The sequence below is a fragment of the Thermothelomyces thermophilus genome, chromosome 7 (genome assembly GCF_000226095.1).
Source record: "Thermothelomyces thermophilus ATCC 42464 chromosome 7, complete sequence".
Classification (NCBI taxonomy): domain Eukaryota; kingdom Fungi; phylum Ascomycota; class Sordariomycetes; order Sordariales; family Chaetomiaceae; genus Thermothelomyces; species Thermothelomyces thermophilus.
The window spans coordinates 3,395,080-3,410,783 of record NC_016478.1 but is presented as its reverse complement, the minus strand read 5'-3'; the positions used below and the strand labels follow the sequence as shown (position 1 = coordinate 3,410,783).

General features: G+C 42.3%; 3 protein-coding genes across 3 annotated transcripts; 2 read left to right on the top strand and 1 right to left on the bottom strand.

Moving 5' to 3' along the window:
* Positions 1-582: 582 nt before the first annotated feature.
* On the top strand, positions 583-10,287 carry MYCTH_2131244 (uncharacterized protein; the record flags this gene model as incomplete). The annotated part of the gene is made up of 2 exons (XM_003667257.1): positions 583-596; positions 9,372-10,287. The coding sequence occupies 2 exons, from the start codon at positions 583-585 to the stop codon at positions 10,285-10,287; spliced, it is 930 nt and encodes a 309-aa protein (XP_003667305.1).
* An 87-nt stretch (positions 10,288-10,374) lies between these two features.
* On the bottom strand, positions 10,375-11,955 carry MYCTH_2312984 (uncharacterized protein). The gene is made up of 3 exons (XM_003667256.1): positions 11,416-11,955; positions 11,083-11,340; positions 10,375-11,025 (listed from the first exon to the last, which is right to left on the bottom strand). Exons 1-3 carry the CDS (start codon positions 11,807-11,809, stop codon positions 10,463-10,465), a joined length of 1,215 nt encoding a protein of 404 aa, XP_003667304.1. The 5' UTR covers positions 11,810-11,955; the 3' UTR covers positions 10,375-10,462.
* Positions 11,956-13,277: 1,322 nt separating this feature from the next.
* Positions 13,278-15,525, top strand: MYCTH_56717 (uncharacterized protein; the record flags this gene model as incomplete). Its single annotated transcript, XM_003667255.1, has 7 exons — positions 13,278-13,546; positions 13,618-13,974; positions 14,033-14,265; positions 14,365-14,447; positions 14,521-15,177; positions 15,338-15,374; positions 15,449-15,525. 7 exons carry the CDS (start codon positions 13,278-13,280, stop codon positions 15,523-15,525), a joined length of 1,713 nt encoding a protein of 570 aa, XP_003667303.1.
* Between the last annotated feature and the right edge of the window lie 179 nt (positions 15,526-15,704).

The following is a 15,704-nucleotide window of genomic DNA, read 5'->3' as shown; positions in this document are numbered from 1 at the left end:
AGAGGTTAATAACCTTTAGTATTAATAGCTTTAGGATAGGGATACTCTTTAATTACTATACTATATAAGGGATAGTCTAGATAATCTAAGGGAGAATAATATTAGGGTAAATCTATCTATATTCAATGAAATCCTACGTTAGGGTAGCCTTCTAGTTCCTTAGGACCTATATAAAGAGTTCCTTCTCCTAGTTAGATAGAAAGCTTCCTATAGATATAAGTAATATATTAAGCCGTTTAGCTATAAGCCGTATCCTAGGCTCTAGGTCCGAAAACCGTAATATAATAAGGCTATCTTACTCTAACCTAAACTTTATCTTTTTAATAGCTTCCCCTAGGCATTATTCCTACTAGTTAGGGTTACTATTAGGTACTAAACTGTCACTAATAGCCGTATTTATAGGGTGAACTTTTCTAGCTATAGACTTTCGTATAGTAAACATCTATACCTCCTATAACCCTTTTCTAACCTCTAATATAAGTTTTCTAAGCGTTTTCTATCTATCTAGATAGCCGGACTCCTCTATTTTGCCTACCGTTTCCTAGTATCTCTATTTTAAAGTATCTTATCTAGTAAGACAAAATGTCGAAACTTTAGTAAGTATATCGATAAGAGGTAAGTAAGGAATCCTTAGTATTACATTAAAAATGGCTTTACTAGTCTAATTATTAAGAAATCTAAGTGGAATTTTACCATCCTAGATGTTAGCGAATATAGGGGTAGCGGTAGTCATTATAACCAGACACTAGAGTTTGTCCCCTATAAGTTAATATTTTCTTTTAAACGTTATTTTAGCTATAATGTCTAAGATAACTAACGCTTTAATTAATTTATTCCTAGTAATAATATTTACTATAACTAGATAGCTAGCTTTATAGCTAAACATTAGGCTTATATTATAGATAAATAATATACCTAGTAAGATTTAGTAGCTATTAGTATCTCCATCTAGAATAAAGAAATGCTTATGGATCGAGATAGCCCCTAGGATAATTATATTAACTGTTTCCCTAGTAAACAGCCCACTATTATAAAGACCTTAGGAAATTACTATTATCATCTATATAGGGAGACGGTATCTCTATACTAGGCTAAAGGTAATTATATTATACTTAGATCTAATATTAATTAGAGTAAGTACCTTCTTACCTCTTGGATCCTTAAAGTTATAATAGAGCGTTAATGATATATATATCTATATAAGTATACCTATCTAGATCTTTTAACTAATGGAGAGTGTATAGATTGGAGCCTAGAAGGATATTTCGATTTCTTCTAAATCTAGCTAATCTTACTATCTAATAAGGTAGTCGCTCTAGAACCTATCTATTATAATGGCTTACTAGCTATTACTAGTAACCCCTAGAAATGCTAGAACCGTAATCGTAGACTCTTCTCCCTTAACGTTACTCTATCTACCTAGATAGCTAAGGTATATCTTAACCTCTTATAGCGCTCTCCCTCTTACTTATAAAGCTAGCTTATGAGGAAAGGAATAGCTAAGCCCTTATACTTAATTACCTCCTAAGAACTTTTATAATCCTGCTTAAGGAATATAATTAGTAAGTTCTTAAACGCTAGGGAGATCCCTAAGACCTTATTAATAGTAAGTGTCTTTACTTAAAGAGCCTTACTAACTAGAGAGAATACGTTATAGGCTATATTCTCCTTAGTCGATTTCTCTAATTCCCTAAAGTAAACGGTTTATTTCTATCTAGCTAGGGGAAGAGCTCCCTTACTAATATAGTTAATAGCCCTCTTAGTAATAGCTATAACCCTTTAGCTTATAGCTAGAAGGTTAGTTCCTCTTACTTCTATATTCCTTTTTAATAATTAAATAATCTTTACTTTATTAGTCCCCTTTTACTAGATAGGATCCTATATTAGCTTATCCTCTATTTTTATAAAATAACATTTTATAAAGGTAATACTCTATACTATAGTTACTATATTACTATTCTTATTAGAAATATCTTTACCATTAACCTCTGACTTAATAGTATTAAAAGCTTACGTCGCTATCTGGTTAGACCGTAATATATCCATTAATAAGCCCTTATAGTCAGTGGTAAAAATAGGGTTATCTATCTAAGACGCTATCCGTTTTACCTACTAGATAAGAGTATATCTACCTTACTTACGATCTATCTAGAAATTGATCTCCTTAGCCTTAGTATAATTGTAAATTAACTTTAGGAAAACTCTTTTAATATTAGTAAGACAATTAAAGGAGGTTATAACTACTTTTAATAGATATAAACCTTTAATATATTAAAGGAAGGCCTTATTAATGATAAGATTTAGGTCTAAATAGTATTCCTAATTATATTCCTTTTAATAGCTCTCTATAAACCGTTAATATAGCTCCTAGCTAGGAAGATCTAACTAAAGAGAGGTATAAGTATAAATAATATATTACTAGGTCTTCTAATTAGCTATAGTAGTTATATCCTTATTAAGGATTTCGACTTACTAGCTTTCTAAAAGACTAAGATCTCTCTTACCTAAGATCTACTTAAAATTAAGCTAATAGATAAGACTATTATAGATATCCTTTACTAGAACTAGATATCTATAGATAAAGTATATCTAGTTACTACAGTAATAATAGCTATAAGGTATAGTCAAGGTCAAACTTAGCTAGAATCCGTTACTCTTCTTCTTCTACTAAGACTCTTAAGTAGCTAATAGGTAGGTCCGGATTTCCTTAATCTCGTCATTACTTAGGTTATTTATCTGGTTATAGGAATGCTTACCCCTATCCAAGGACTTATAGCTAACTTTGCCCTTATTAATCTAAAGTTTATATAAGGCGTCCACAAGCCTATTAACGATCTTATTAAAGGTAGTATCTCTTTAGGTAGATAACCCCAAGGGACTCTCCTATACCTAGGAAGCCAAAGGACTTTTCTTAACAGCCTAGCTTACCTATAGTTTAACTTCTCTTCCTTTCGGATCTAACTTATAATATACTAACCTAGCGTTAACTCCCTTATATAGATACTCCTATTTAAAGTTACAGAAGTCCTCTTACTCTATATTATTAACCTGTAAGTCACCCTTCTTATAGACCTAAAGACTAGTCTAGAGAGTAGGGGGAAATCTATCCTATACCTTCCAGATAGCTAACGACTAATAGACCGCTTTCTTCTTCTTTGGCACTTAGGTAAATAAGACGTTAATATACTCTAGGTAGTTATAGATAGACTTAGCCGAATCTACGTACTAGGAATCTAGAAGATATTCTAACTCCTAAGTAGAGATTTCCTAGCGAGAGTCGTTCTACTTCTAGCGTTTCTTAATAGTAGCTTCGAAAGTAGCCTAGTCTTTCTTCTTTAACTTCAGCCACTAGTTAAGGATTTCCTAAAGGTTATCTATATACTACTACTCGAAGTAGGAAATCTTATTAACGTTATCCCTACTAAAGATCTTATAAGCCTTTTTAAAACGTTTAAGGTACTTAGTAACATTATAACTAGAGAAGAGACTAGGTAATCCCTTATCTATTGGTAAAAGGAAATAACCTAAATAACTTTAGTAGGTCTATCTATTATAATATCTACTTAAATACGATATTTAACTTTTAAGTCTAAAATAGGGTTTCTAAACTCTAGTAATTAAGGTAATTCTAATAGTATCCTTCCTAATAAGGTTTTAATATACCTAGATATAAGAGGTATTAAGAGTAATAATTCTAATTAAGATATTTACTAAACTAATAAGAAAAGTAATACTTAAGGTTACTATCCTTAATTATACCTTCCTATTTAGGTAACTTCCTTAAAGATAACTCTTCTATCTAAGTAATTAATCTAAAAAGCCTTCTTCCTTTTCTTTAAGTCTTCCTATAACTAGTAAGATTAAACGTAAACTTAGTCTATTACTTTTACTCCTTTAGAGTATATCTAGTAAAGCTATTCCTAAACCTTCTAATAAGGGATACCCTATAATAATAACGCTCTAACCCCTAAAGTCAGAACTCTTGGAATAATAATATAAATCTATACTAGACTACTAAAGAGTAGTAGTATATAGATAGATATACCCTTACTAGTAAGCGCTAATACCAAGGTAACTAGGGCTAGGATAGTCGTAAAGCTCTCCTTCAATGCCTATATAATTCCAAAATCTCGTTTTCGAATCCCGAATAGTTCTAGCGTTGCTAATCCGCTTTTTAGAGTTTCTATCCCTCTAGATAGACGTTAAACTCCTTTAAACTTATCGTCCTATGATTCCTGCCGTCTTTACTAGTAGTGTTATTATATTAAGGCAAGAGTAGTTCCCTAGCCTACTACTAGATATACCGATCTCTTGGCACCTATATTTACTCTTCTCGCTTTCCTAACAGTTTTACTATACATGCCTCTATATATATATCTTTGCTCCTCTATTATAAACGTTACTATCTTACTATACTTAAAGTCTAGTAGTCTAGTTTAGACTTAAAGCTAAGCTCTTCCCTAATTAAGCCCCTAAAAAAATATAAGCTAGTGCTAACCCTTTAAGGTACTACTTAGTACCTTTAGAACTAAACCTCTGTCTAGTTAGATAGGGAAGAGCGTTAGCTCAAAATGTCTAGGGCATCTAAATATTTGTAGTCATAGTAGGTAAGTCTGACTATCTAGATAGTAATGACGATAGGGGCGAAGGTAGCGATAACGATATCCTTTTAGATAGATAGATATAGAAGAGTCTACTTATATAGAAAAAGATACTTTAACTTATAAAAGAAAGAAGAACTACATCCTGTCGCTTTAATCTATTAGAGTAAACGAGTGTTAAAAGCTATCTGTTGTCCTTGTCTTTCTGTCTGGAGCCCCTAGATAGGTACCCCCTATTTATACCTATTATATATAATAAAGCTCTACGGAACTAGAAAAACAAAACTATACCCTATGTCCTTCTGGTTATATTAAGGACTTCTAGCCCTAGTCTAATATCCTCTATAAGGATAGGGAAGCTAAGTAGCATATGAAGGACTTTAAGGTACTATTATATAGGCTAATAGGGTATCTTATAGGATATTATATATCTAATATCTATTATATTTAGATACCTAAGCTTAATAAGGTTATTATAACTTATAACGTTTATTTTGATAAGAAGACTTTCTACTATCTGGGCAAAGAGTAGCTAATAGAGTCGTCGCTAGTAATAGCGAGCTAGGAAGTTAATTAGTTTGATCTTAGCAAAGATTCCTAGGATAGCGATTTTGTCTAGGAAGCGTTATAATAGACCTAGTAACTAGTAGAAGACTCTATTATAATGGCTTAGCCACCTCTATCGTAAGAGAGTCTAGCGGTAGACTAACCTCTCTAATAGGGTCAAGACTCGGGGGTAAGGGAGCTTTCTAATACGTAGCCTATAAGCAAGTAATTAATTCTAGAGACTCTTATAGTAGAGACGTAAGTAATAGACGAACTTACTAAATAGATAGAGAGCTTTAGAGGACTCTTGACTCTTAAATATATACCTAAGCCCTTAGTAACTTGCCTTATACTAGCTAGTAAAGGGGATGTCTACTAGGAAGTAGGAGGGTTTGAATTAGGGCCTTTTTAGTTACTAGCTAGCTAATTAGACGCTAGGGAGAACAGGGGAGCTATCGAATCTAACGGAGGAATACCTTCTATAGAAGAATCTAGTATATATCACAAGTAGATAGAAGAGCTAGGAGCTAGGGATAGTATTACTAATATATTATACCTTACCATAGAATAGGAGGAATAGAGTGTTAAGCGAAGTCCGGATTAGCTAATATATTCTTTAGAATATAAGAGCAAAGGAAAAGCTATTTAGCAACCTCTTACAAGGAAAGGTGGAGGTAGGAAGAAGGCTTATAAGCCTAGGGACCCTATCTAGTTAAATAAAGGACTAAAAAATAAGGAGAGGGTTAATTACTACTACTCCTTTATCTATATAACTAAGGAACTCTAGTAATAGTTCTATACGACTTACCTACCTAATTAATAGGAAGCTTACCTAGAGGACTAGAGCATAAGAACAATATATATGGTATTTGCTATTACTATATAATAAAAGGATACTATATACCTTAGAGCAGCCCTAAATAAGCCGTATTGGTATATTAACGATCTTACTTACGTTCCTACTAATTAGCAAGACCTATATAACTACCTGTTAGGACAATAGTTCAAAGACACGGCTTGTAAGGAGATATATAACTTAGGGAGCAAGGAAACGTAGAAGATTGTACCATATAAGTAGGTAAAAGTACAACCTATCCCGTTAAAATAGGTCTTTACATACAAGTTTAATAAGGATAGTTTCTTAGAGAAATATAAGGTAAGGATCTATATATAAGGAGATCTATAAGATATTAACTTAGTAGAAAGTACGTATGTAGCTACTCTAGTAATATAGTCGTTCCGAATAATAATAGCGATCGCTATATACTTTGACTTAGAAGTCAAGTAGTTCGATATAGTGTAAGCGTTCCTTAACGCTAAACGACTAGAAGACGATCCTGTTATCTGCAAATTACTAGAAGGATTTAAGTAGCTAGGGAAATATATAGAGTTACAAAGAGCTCTATATAGCTTAAGAGACTCGCTACTCTTATAGTATAAGGAGTTCTATAAAATGCTATTAGATCTAGGTATAGAACTATCGGGCAAAGAGAAGTACCTCTTCTTAAGCTATAATAAATAAGTTATCCTAATCTTCTATATCGACGACTTCTTAGTCTTCTTCTATAAAAGTAATGCTATAGTAGCTAAGTATATAATAGAAGGAATTAAAGCTCGCTATAACGTCTATAAGTAAGGTAATGTTAGTTAGTTCCTTGGCATTAAGGTAATTCGAGACCGACCTATATATAAGATATAATTAGTCTATAATTAATATATTAGAAAGGTAGTAAGAAAATATAGGCTAGACGTACCTAGCGTGTACGAGCTAACTCCTTTAAGTTATAAAGAACTTAAGAAGTTCGAAGGGAGTGTTATTAGTACGTAGATTAAAGAGTATTAGGAGCTCGTTAGATTAATCCTATATTATATAGTTATATTACGTCTAAACGTCGTATATACCTATTTAGTACTCTCTTAACATCTAACTAACCTAAGACTAGATTACTTGTTAGAGGTATAGCAAGTAGTGAGATATTTATTTAGGAGCTCTTACCTATTAATCTAGTATAGAGGCAAGCGAGCTTTAGAAAGTCCGACGCTTGTAATTACTAAGGACGCTTTATATATAGATAATCTAGATATACGGTATTTATCGTAGGGATATATCTTTTTCCCATTTAGAGGTCCTATAATATAGAAGGCATCGCGCTAGGATACTATTATAACGTTAAGTACTAAAGTAGAACTTCTAATGCTCTCCCTTATAGCAAGAGAGGCTATAGCACTTAAGAGGCTATTTATAGATATCGATCTTAAGCTTAGGGAACCCTAGAATATCTACTACGATAATTAACAAACTATTTGACCAGTGATAGCTAAGAATAAACGTATTAATATTTGCCTATAGTATATAGATATCTATAATATATAGTTACGCTAGGAAGCGGTAAAAGGAACGTTTAAAGCTATATATCTACTAACTAGTTAGATATTAGTAGATAGGCTTATTAAATGACTTAGCTAATAAGCCTTCGAACGTTAAAGGGCTCTTTTTAATCTTTAAGATATTAGTTATAGGCTTATATAACTAGGGGGTAGAAGATAAGTCAAATTCGTCAAATAAAATACTACCTAATACTCCCTATCTACTACTATTAGCCGTCACCGGGATTAATAGCCTTGCCCTTGCCTTTATCCTAGCCAGGCAACGATATAATACCTAACGTGTTATTAGATACGCTAATGTAAATATTATAAGCTTCCTTAATTTTACCTAATTAATAAAAGATATTATATATAGAGTAGGCGATCTTTGTAAAACGTACGAGTTTAGCCTTATTAAGCTTATACTCCTTTATATTATCTATATTAATATATTTAAGGTCATTCTAAAGAACTATATATAACTTCTTAAGATCTTATATATAACTATTAGCGATTTGCCTATATATTAGAGGTAGAGGTTTAGGATCTAAGAACTAGAGGTTTAGGATCTAGGGACTTATAAAAGCCTTAGCTCTATCTAGTAAAGCCTTCGTTAAATCCTTCGCTAACCTAATATAAGAAGTAAGACTATTATTATAGTTAGTATAAATATTATAAGAGTTATTAGATATATAGGCGATTAATATATATATTCTTACACTTATAAAAACTATAGATATAATAATAGTAGTAAGAGCTAGCATTAGAATAATCGTAACATTCGCCAAAAGAACGTCCTACTAGAACTAACTATATATACATTCTATAAGGCACCTTATAAAGCTTACTAGCTATAATATTACTATATTTAGTTAGCTTAAATGATCTTAACACGACTAGTAAAGCACTAGAAAATAGCAAAACTAGTAGAGACAATAGGAAAACTTATAATCTAGAAGCTTTAATACGTTTACACTTTTAAGTTAACCTCCTAGTAGTTATAATATTTACAATAGGCATACCTAACAAGTCATCTATTAATTTAAGCATAGAAGGTATTATCCTATTATTATTATTATAATTAAAACTAGTAATACTATTACTACTATAGTTATAATAGCTATATTTAATCTATAGCTTTAAAGGAATCGCTCTACTATACTTAACTCTTTTAGACTTCTAAATACAGAAGGCAGGCCCCCTAAAGGAGCCATCAAGGTAAGAGCGACAAAGGATATAACACCAAGAGCAGTATTACTACAAAGCGTAGTTAAATAACTACCACGTTTAACTAGGGGGTATGTCGGAAGCTATAGAGCTTCTAAACGTATTAGCCACGCGTTTGCCATAGCTATATAAGGCTGTTTAACGCCCTGGCTAGCTCCTTTGTCTATAAATATCAGTCGTTTTGTCTCCTTTGTAGATAGTTTAACAAGGCACTCTTTCCTTTGTACAGCCACCTACTACAGACACTGCTTTCAACGCTCCAGGAAGCTCATCACTGCGTTCGGCAACAGGACACCTCGATGCTTAATATATTGCCTTTGTCAGCCATTGATTTTCGCCTCAAACAGAAGAACGCCGCACGTTTGGCGCGCAGCACCGCGACTCACTCCGCACCTCTTAATTACTCCTGTCAGCCCGCCGGCGCCGGCGACCGATAATATGGAAGCGCACTCGACCGAGGCCTGTCTTATAGAGCCCAATCCCGATGTAGTTGGAGTCGGGGTAAGATTCTTCTTTCTTTAACCTTTCTTTTTTTCTCTTATTCTTTTTTTTCCTTTCCCTTTTCTTTCCCTTTTATTTTCCCGATTTCTTTTCAATTCCTCTTTCTCTCTGATAAACTACTTCCTTCAGTCTGGTCCGGATTAGGTACTGTACATACCTAATTCGTTTCCTCTTATTAACACACTCCCGGATCCGCGTCTCACTCTACGTCCTCACCCTGTCCAACCACCTCTGCGCCTTCACCTTCAATTCGGCCGAGCTCTCCACGGCCATCGAGTCGTCCCTGGGCGTGACGGGGCTCGCCTTCTTCCTGACGACCGTCATCATCACGGCCCGCCGGTCGTTCGACCTGTTCCACGCCCTGTGCGTCTTCAACCTGCTCGCCATGGTGGGCCTCTCGGCCCGCCCCGTGGGGCGGTACCGCGCCGGCGTCGTCCGCCGCGTCGCCTTCTTGGCCTTCTACGTGCTCGCGGCGACCGGGTCGCTCGTCTACCTCATCTACGTCTTCGCCACGGCGCCGACCTTTGGCGACCGCCCCGAATGCAATAGCCGCGTCGTCTACGTCCTCTTCGGCGTCGACATCTCGGCCACCAACCCCATTCTCCGTTGGCTGTTCGTCGGCGCCCTTGCCTTCCTGCTGGTTGGTCTCGGCTGCTCCTTGCTCTTCGTCACGTGCGTGGGCGTCGACATGATATTCGGCCGTGACTTTCGCGACTTCTTCTTCGGAGGAGGAGGAGGATGGGATGAGGATGGAGCAAAGAAGAGGCCGAGCGTGTACCAGCTGGTCGGCTACGTGGCCGGCACGATATACCTCGCCGTCATGCTTGAGTTGATGATCAGAAGAAATCCGCTGGGTCCTGGGCTCGACGAGTGGACCTTTGGACAAGTCTTGGCCATGACGATGCTTATAGGCCCCCTTATCGAGCTCGGCTCCCTCTTACTGGGAAAGGTGGACGGCAGGGGGAGTAATAATGATAATAACCAACTCATATCGATAGCTCCAAGGGCGAGGCAACGAATCGAAATGGGGTCAGTTAGCTATTAATTACACGTAGATAGGACGGAGAAAGTTATTGAAACCCCAGCATAAGAAATTAAGTCATGGCATGATCTGCTTTTACCAGACGATTAATAGTTATTAAATCATTGAACCGCTTATCAAGCACTATAGCAGAACTCGAACAAGTGCCTACCTGATTAATATTAAGCAGCCTCACAAGTCATTCTTTGTGTTTGTATTCCTTCGCCGGAACATAGATCCTCATCTCGTAAAAGTCGGCTGCCTTGCACCATATCCCGCCCAGGTCAAACCCCTCGGGGATCTTGATTTTCTTATGGACCTTCACAGTCGCGAGGTCAGATGTCTTTCCATGGCCCTTGATCGGCTCGCCCACGTCGCCATCCAGCCTGGCATATTCCGTCTCGCCCACGAGCCCCTTTATGAACTCCTCATTGTATCCCATCTGCTCAAAAACGACAATCCAGATGTTTTCTCTTGTTCTAATGACCGCAGACGATATGCGCGTGTCCGTTTGACTGGAGTTAACTCTCTCCGACTTGTCGACATAGGTGTAGTCGCACTCAATGTGGAAGTTCGGGTACGACTTCTCCAGTGTGCAGGTGATGCGAAGACGCCTCCCGCGCTTCGTCTGTTCGAGCAAGGGTCCGAAGAATGTCATGTGCTGCGGCGGGAAGTCGTTGGCAGCCCTTGCCTTGCGACTAGCGACGAGCGCCCCGGAGGTCGAAGGCGCGGTAACTGGAGAAGCGGCGGAGGGGAGAGGTGCTAGAGTTCTGTTACCTGAGCGGGTCGTGCACCGGCTGCTGTCGCGAGGGGCTTTACTCCGGTCACAGCGGTAAACCTCACCGGGATCCTGCACTTGAGCGGTCCGGCCTGAGCCATTGTTATCGGACGCTGTCCGGCCATCTCGGAGGAGAGGCCGGTCATGTGTCTCCAGCGCAAGAGCACCGGCGGGGATCTCCCCCACCGCGCCTTGCTTCCTCTCTTTCCAGATCTTCAACGCTTTTTTCGCGGCCGCCGGTGCCTTGAGTTTCTCATAGAGCACCGGGTACCGTGCTGTCTTGACTGCCTGCGCCGTTGCTGAAAGTTGAACCAAGCTTGTTTAGTCTCCGTGAAGCCAGAACAAGACAAGCTCAGGGTCGGAAGCCATATTACCCGTATCGGTAGTGAGGGATCGCGAATAAGCGCCTCTAATCCCAGAACCGCTCTCGGAAAGGCTTCGCTGGTCCCGCCGCCTGTTGTTCGTGTTTCTCGAGTAGTACGGAAAGCTTTGCCGTATGCCATCCCCTGTGGGGTTGGTGTCGTCTGCTAGGCTGGGAGAATTGCCTGGATATTCGATCGGTCGGGTCAGAACCTTGCGAGTACTGGAAGAAGGATCACTCGATATCCGAGCCAAAACCGCTCGTCCAAGGCTTTGTCCAGGCCTTCCAGAAAAGAGATCGGCATCGGAGTCGTTCTCGAGAAAATTGAGCTTGCGATTCAGGGTGTCAGACACGCTGCGGGTCAATGTAGTGGAGGGTGGGAGCGGCAAGTTGGTGTGAAACGCCATGGCGAACAGTCTTGGAGCGTGAACCAAGCGATGTTGGTGATGAGAATGAGAAATTGTTTCCTATTCAAAGCCTTTCCGCCTTCTCATTCAAATTGGCCAGGGTGAAGAGCTGCGCCACCAAAACGGTGCGCACGAGCGCAGACTAGCTAACAGGTTGAAGTTCCTTTCCTGGCCAGGATAGGTAGGTACAGTACATACGGACTACATAATCACATAATACGCGTTAAGGTAGCACCTTCCACACCATTAATACAACACAGCCCCAGAGCCAGGCTCTGGCACCAGCGAGGCTCCGGGCCGAATGCAGAACACCTATGTACTGTACATACAGGGCCTCAGGTTCAATACTATGCAGAGACCTATATGTATAACTCGGTACATATCAATTTCTTGACAGGAGCAGGCGGGTGAGTTGCACAGGTCAGCTCTTACCGTTTGTTAATTGTGAATTAAGCTTCCCACATCCATTCACGAGCCTGGCTCGTGTGGAGAATATCCCGAGACAACAATGGATATACTGGACGCTGGTTCCGGTCTCTACCATACCCGAACCTTAAAGGAGAAATAAACTATTAGGTGGCAGGCGGATTTCCGCAGTTTATAGCCTCCGGAAGGACATCACAGCGCATGGCCGATGGTCGGGCACTTTCCTCTGCTTGGCGGCAGGCAGGGCTGCCACGATGGCGAGTGCCCCACGGTTCGCCCCACTTGCCAGTCCATCCCTTCGAGTTGCCTGGTGTTAATCACGGTGCCCCACCCTGCCCGCCTGTCTGGCAACCTGACGCCGTTTCCGTTCTCTGTCCCACTCTCTCTGTTTGCTGTCCATTGCTCCTGTCCACGGCAACCCAACGATGGAACCTAAGTTGGCGGACCCGATACCAGCGATGGAGTTGCCGTGTACATACACACCGGCGATCACAGACAGAAAAAAAGAGGGCAGCTCCGACAAGCAGATAACTTGCGGGTAATGGCGCTGAACTGGGCCCGGAGCCCAGTGGACGGAGCCCAGTGGACAATGCCATTGACTTTGGTGGATGCGGTTAGGCATTCGTGACACGCTGCAAGTCCGGCTCCATGCATCGTACGGCCAGTTGTTCTTCTTGGGGTTCGTATCTCCTCCAGCTGTTCGAGCAGAGAGATACACTATGAGCCTGTTTCGACTGTGCGGGCATGCTTTGGAAACTATCCGCTGCCACTGCTGCTGCCGCTTTGCCGTTCTGTCATGTAGGTAGCACACAGCAACTTCGCATCTTAAACCGGGCCAGGACTCACTTTTCCTGAAAGTAATTTATCATTCCCGTTTGAGCGGCGGTCAGTCCTGGCGGCGTGCGTGCATCTCTCACTATCCTCTCAGTTTTTGATGCGTCGCTATTTCTTCTGCCCCATCATATCGTTGTATTATACATACCTTGACAACTCACCCGAAGCATTCCCAGCTCCTGAGTGAACCCCTCAGGAGCTAGCCGCGATGGACTTCGACAGGCTCAGCATCGATGAGCGCAAGATCATTGTCGGGATCGACTTTGGCACCACATACTCCGGCGTAGCCTGGGCGGAAACGCAGCGTCCCGACCGCCGGGTTGCCATCACTGTTTGGCCCATCTCGAAAACAACCCCGGAGGGCGAGTCTTCGGATAAGGTCCCCACAAGGTTGCGCTATAACGATGGAGAGCCAGAATGGGGTTTCTCCATCCCCGTGAACACGCCCCCAGAAGAGGTGGTCGAGTGGTTCAAGCTGTGAGTTTTGTTCTCCTGGCCTTAATCTTCTGCCCCTTTTCGCGTCATGACCGTCGTGCTGACTTGTCCAGCGACCTCGACCCCTCTCTTCAGTCCATGGGGACTGCCGTCACCAGCGCTGCCAGGCGAGGCGGCCGCGATGTTGACAGGCTTGTAACCGACTACGTGTCGGCTCTTGGTAACCATCTGATGTATACCTTGCGCGAGAAGCTGGGCGAGGGCGTCGTCAAAAGCACGCCTCTTGAGTTCGTCATCACGGTTCCTGCCATATGGAGCGACCTGGCCAAGGAGAAGACGAGACAAGCATGTCAGAAAGCGGCAGGCCTATCGGCGACTAAGGCCCCGATCCACCTTATATCCGAGCCCGAGGCGGCCGCCATATACGCTCTCCACGGCCTGGATCCCCACGGCCTCGAAGTTGGCGACAGGTGAGCTCCGGGCCTTGGTATGGTTGGGTCGTTCAGCATACACTAAACCTGCATGCAGCTTCGTCATTTGTGACGCCGGGGGCGGCACGGTCGATCTCATATCTTACACCATCACCAGCCTCAGGCCGATCCTCGAAGTCCAGGAGGCGACTCCTGGCACCGGTGCACTCTGTGGTTCTACCTTCCTCAACATGAGGTTTGCCAAGTTCCTCAAAGCAAAACTGGGGAAACTAGACGGGTTCGACGACGAGGTGCTGGCTGATGCAATGGAGAGATTCGAGAAGACGGTATGTCTCCTGCTCTCGACGACGAGACATGGATGCACTGTACGTCCGTACATTTCACCTAACGCGCTGCAGGTCAAGCGTCAATTTACCCTGAACGCCAGAGACGGCGACACATACACCATCCCCGTCGGTGGGCTGGCCAACAACAAAGAACTCGGCATCAACCGCGGTCGGTACGCTCTCAAGGTGCGCTTCTCCAGCTGCCCCCCCCCCCCAACTTCTCACCCCGAACACCTCTCTCCCTTTTGTTCCTAACCAGTTATCTCAGGCCTCAGACCTTCGCGTCATCTTCGAGCCGGTCGTCCAAGAAGTCGTGAAGCTCGTCAAGGACCAGATCTCGGCCTCCAAAGTGCCCATCAAGGCCGTCCTCCTCGTCGGCGGTTTCGGCGCCTCCAACTACCTCAAGGAGCGCCTGCGCGGGGCGGTCGACCCGTCGGTGCAGATCCTGCAGCCGCCCAACGCCTGGCTGGCCGTGGTCCAGGGCGCCGTGATGAAGGGCCTGGCGCAGAGCGCGCCCGAGCGGCTGACGGCGGTGCGCGTGCAGAACCGGCGGGCGCGCAAGCACTACGGCACCGAGTGGCGCGTCCGCTACGACGAGAAGCTCCACGCCCACCTGCGCCACAAGAAGCACTGGTGCGGCCTCGACGGCTGCTGGAAGGTCTACGCCATGGAGTGGTTCATCCGCCGCGGCGACGTCGTGTCCGAGAACGAGCCCTTCTACACCCGCTTCGTCTGGACCGGCCCCGTCGCCCAGGGCCACGTCAAGAAGATCCGCATGGACATCTACGCCGACCTCACCGCCAGGGAGGCCCCCTTCGTCAGGGACGAGAACGTCTCCATGCTGTGCCACGTCGAGGCGGACGTGAGCCACATCCCCGAGGAACAGCTGAAGAAGAGGAAGGGAAGCGACGGTCAGGTAAGCTCTCCTCTCTCTCTCTCTCTCTCTCTCTCTCTCTCTCTCTCTCTCTCTCTCTCTCTCTCTCTCTCTCTCTCTCTCTCTCTCTCTCTCTTCGTTCCCTTTCCTTCTTCTTTCTCCCCTTTATTCTGCCGGGTTTAATGCGCTAATGGCGGAACAGTGGTATTACGAGTTGAACTGCAAGATCGAAGCAGTCTGTAAGTCTTGTCTTGCGTGGAGGGTCGAGACCCAGGTCTCTCTCTCGGATGCTAACGTGTTCTTGTGCGTCTAGACCTCTCCGCCTCAACGCAGTATACGCTGTTATACAATGGCGTGAGATACAACTCGGTCACGGCCGAGTATGTCTGACCGCGGCTCTGTGTGTCGCGTCGTTTTGCTTTACTCATACGACTCGGCGTTTCAGAGTTCACAGGGAAAGGCGTTGGGAGGAGTTGGGATTATCGAGTCCGCCGACTCCGTGCAGAGATGGTAAAAAAAAAGAAGAAGAAGAAGAATGAACTTGCTCCGAGGGCAGTTCCCGTCCCTCC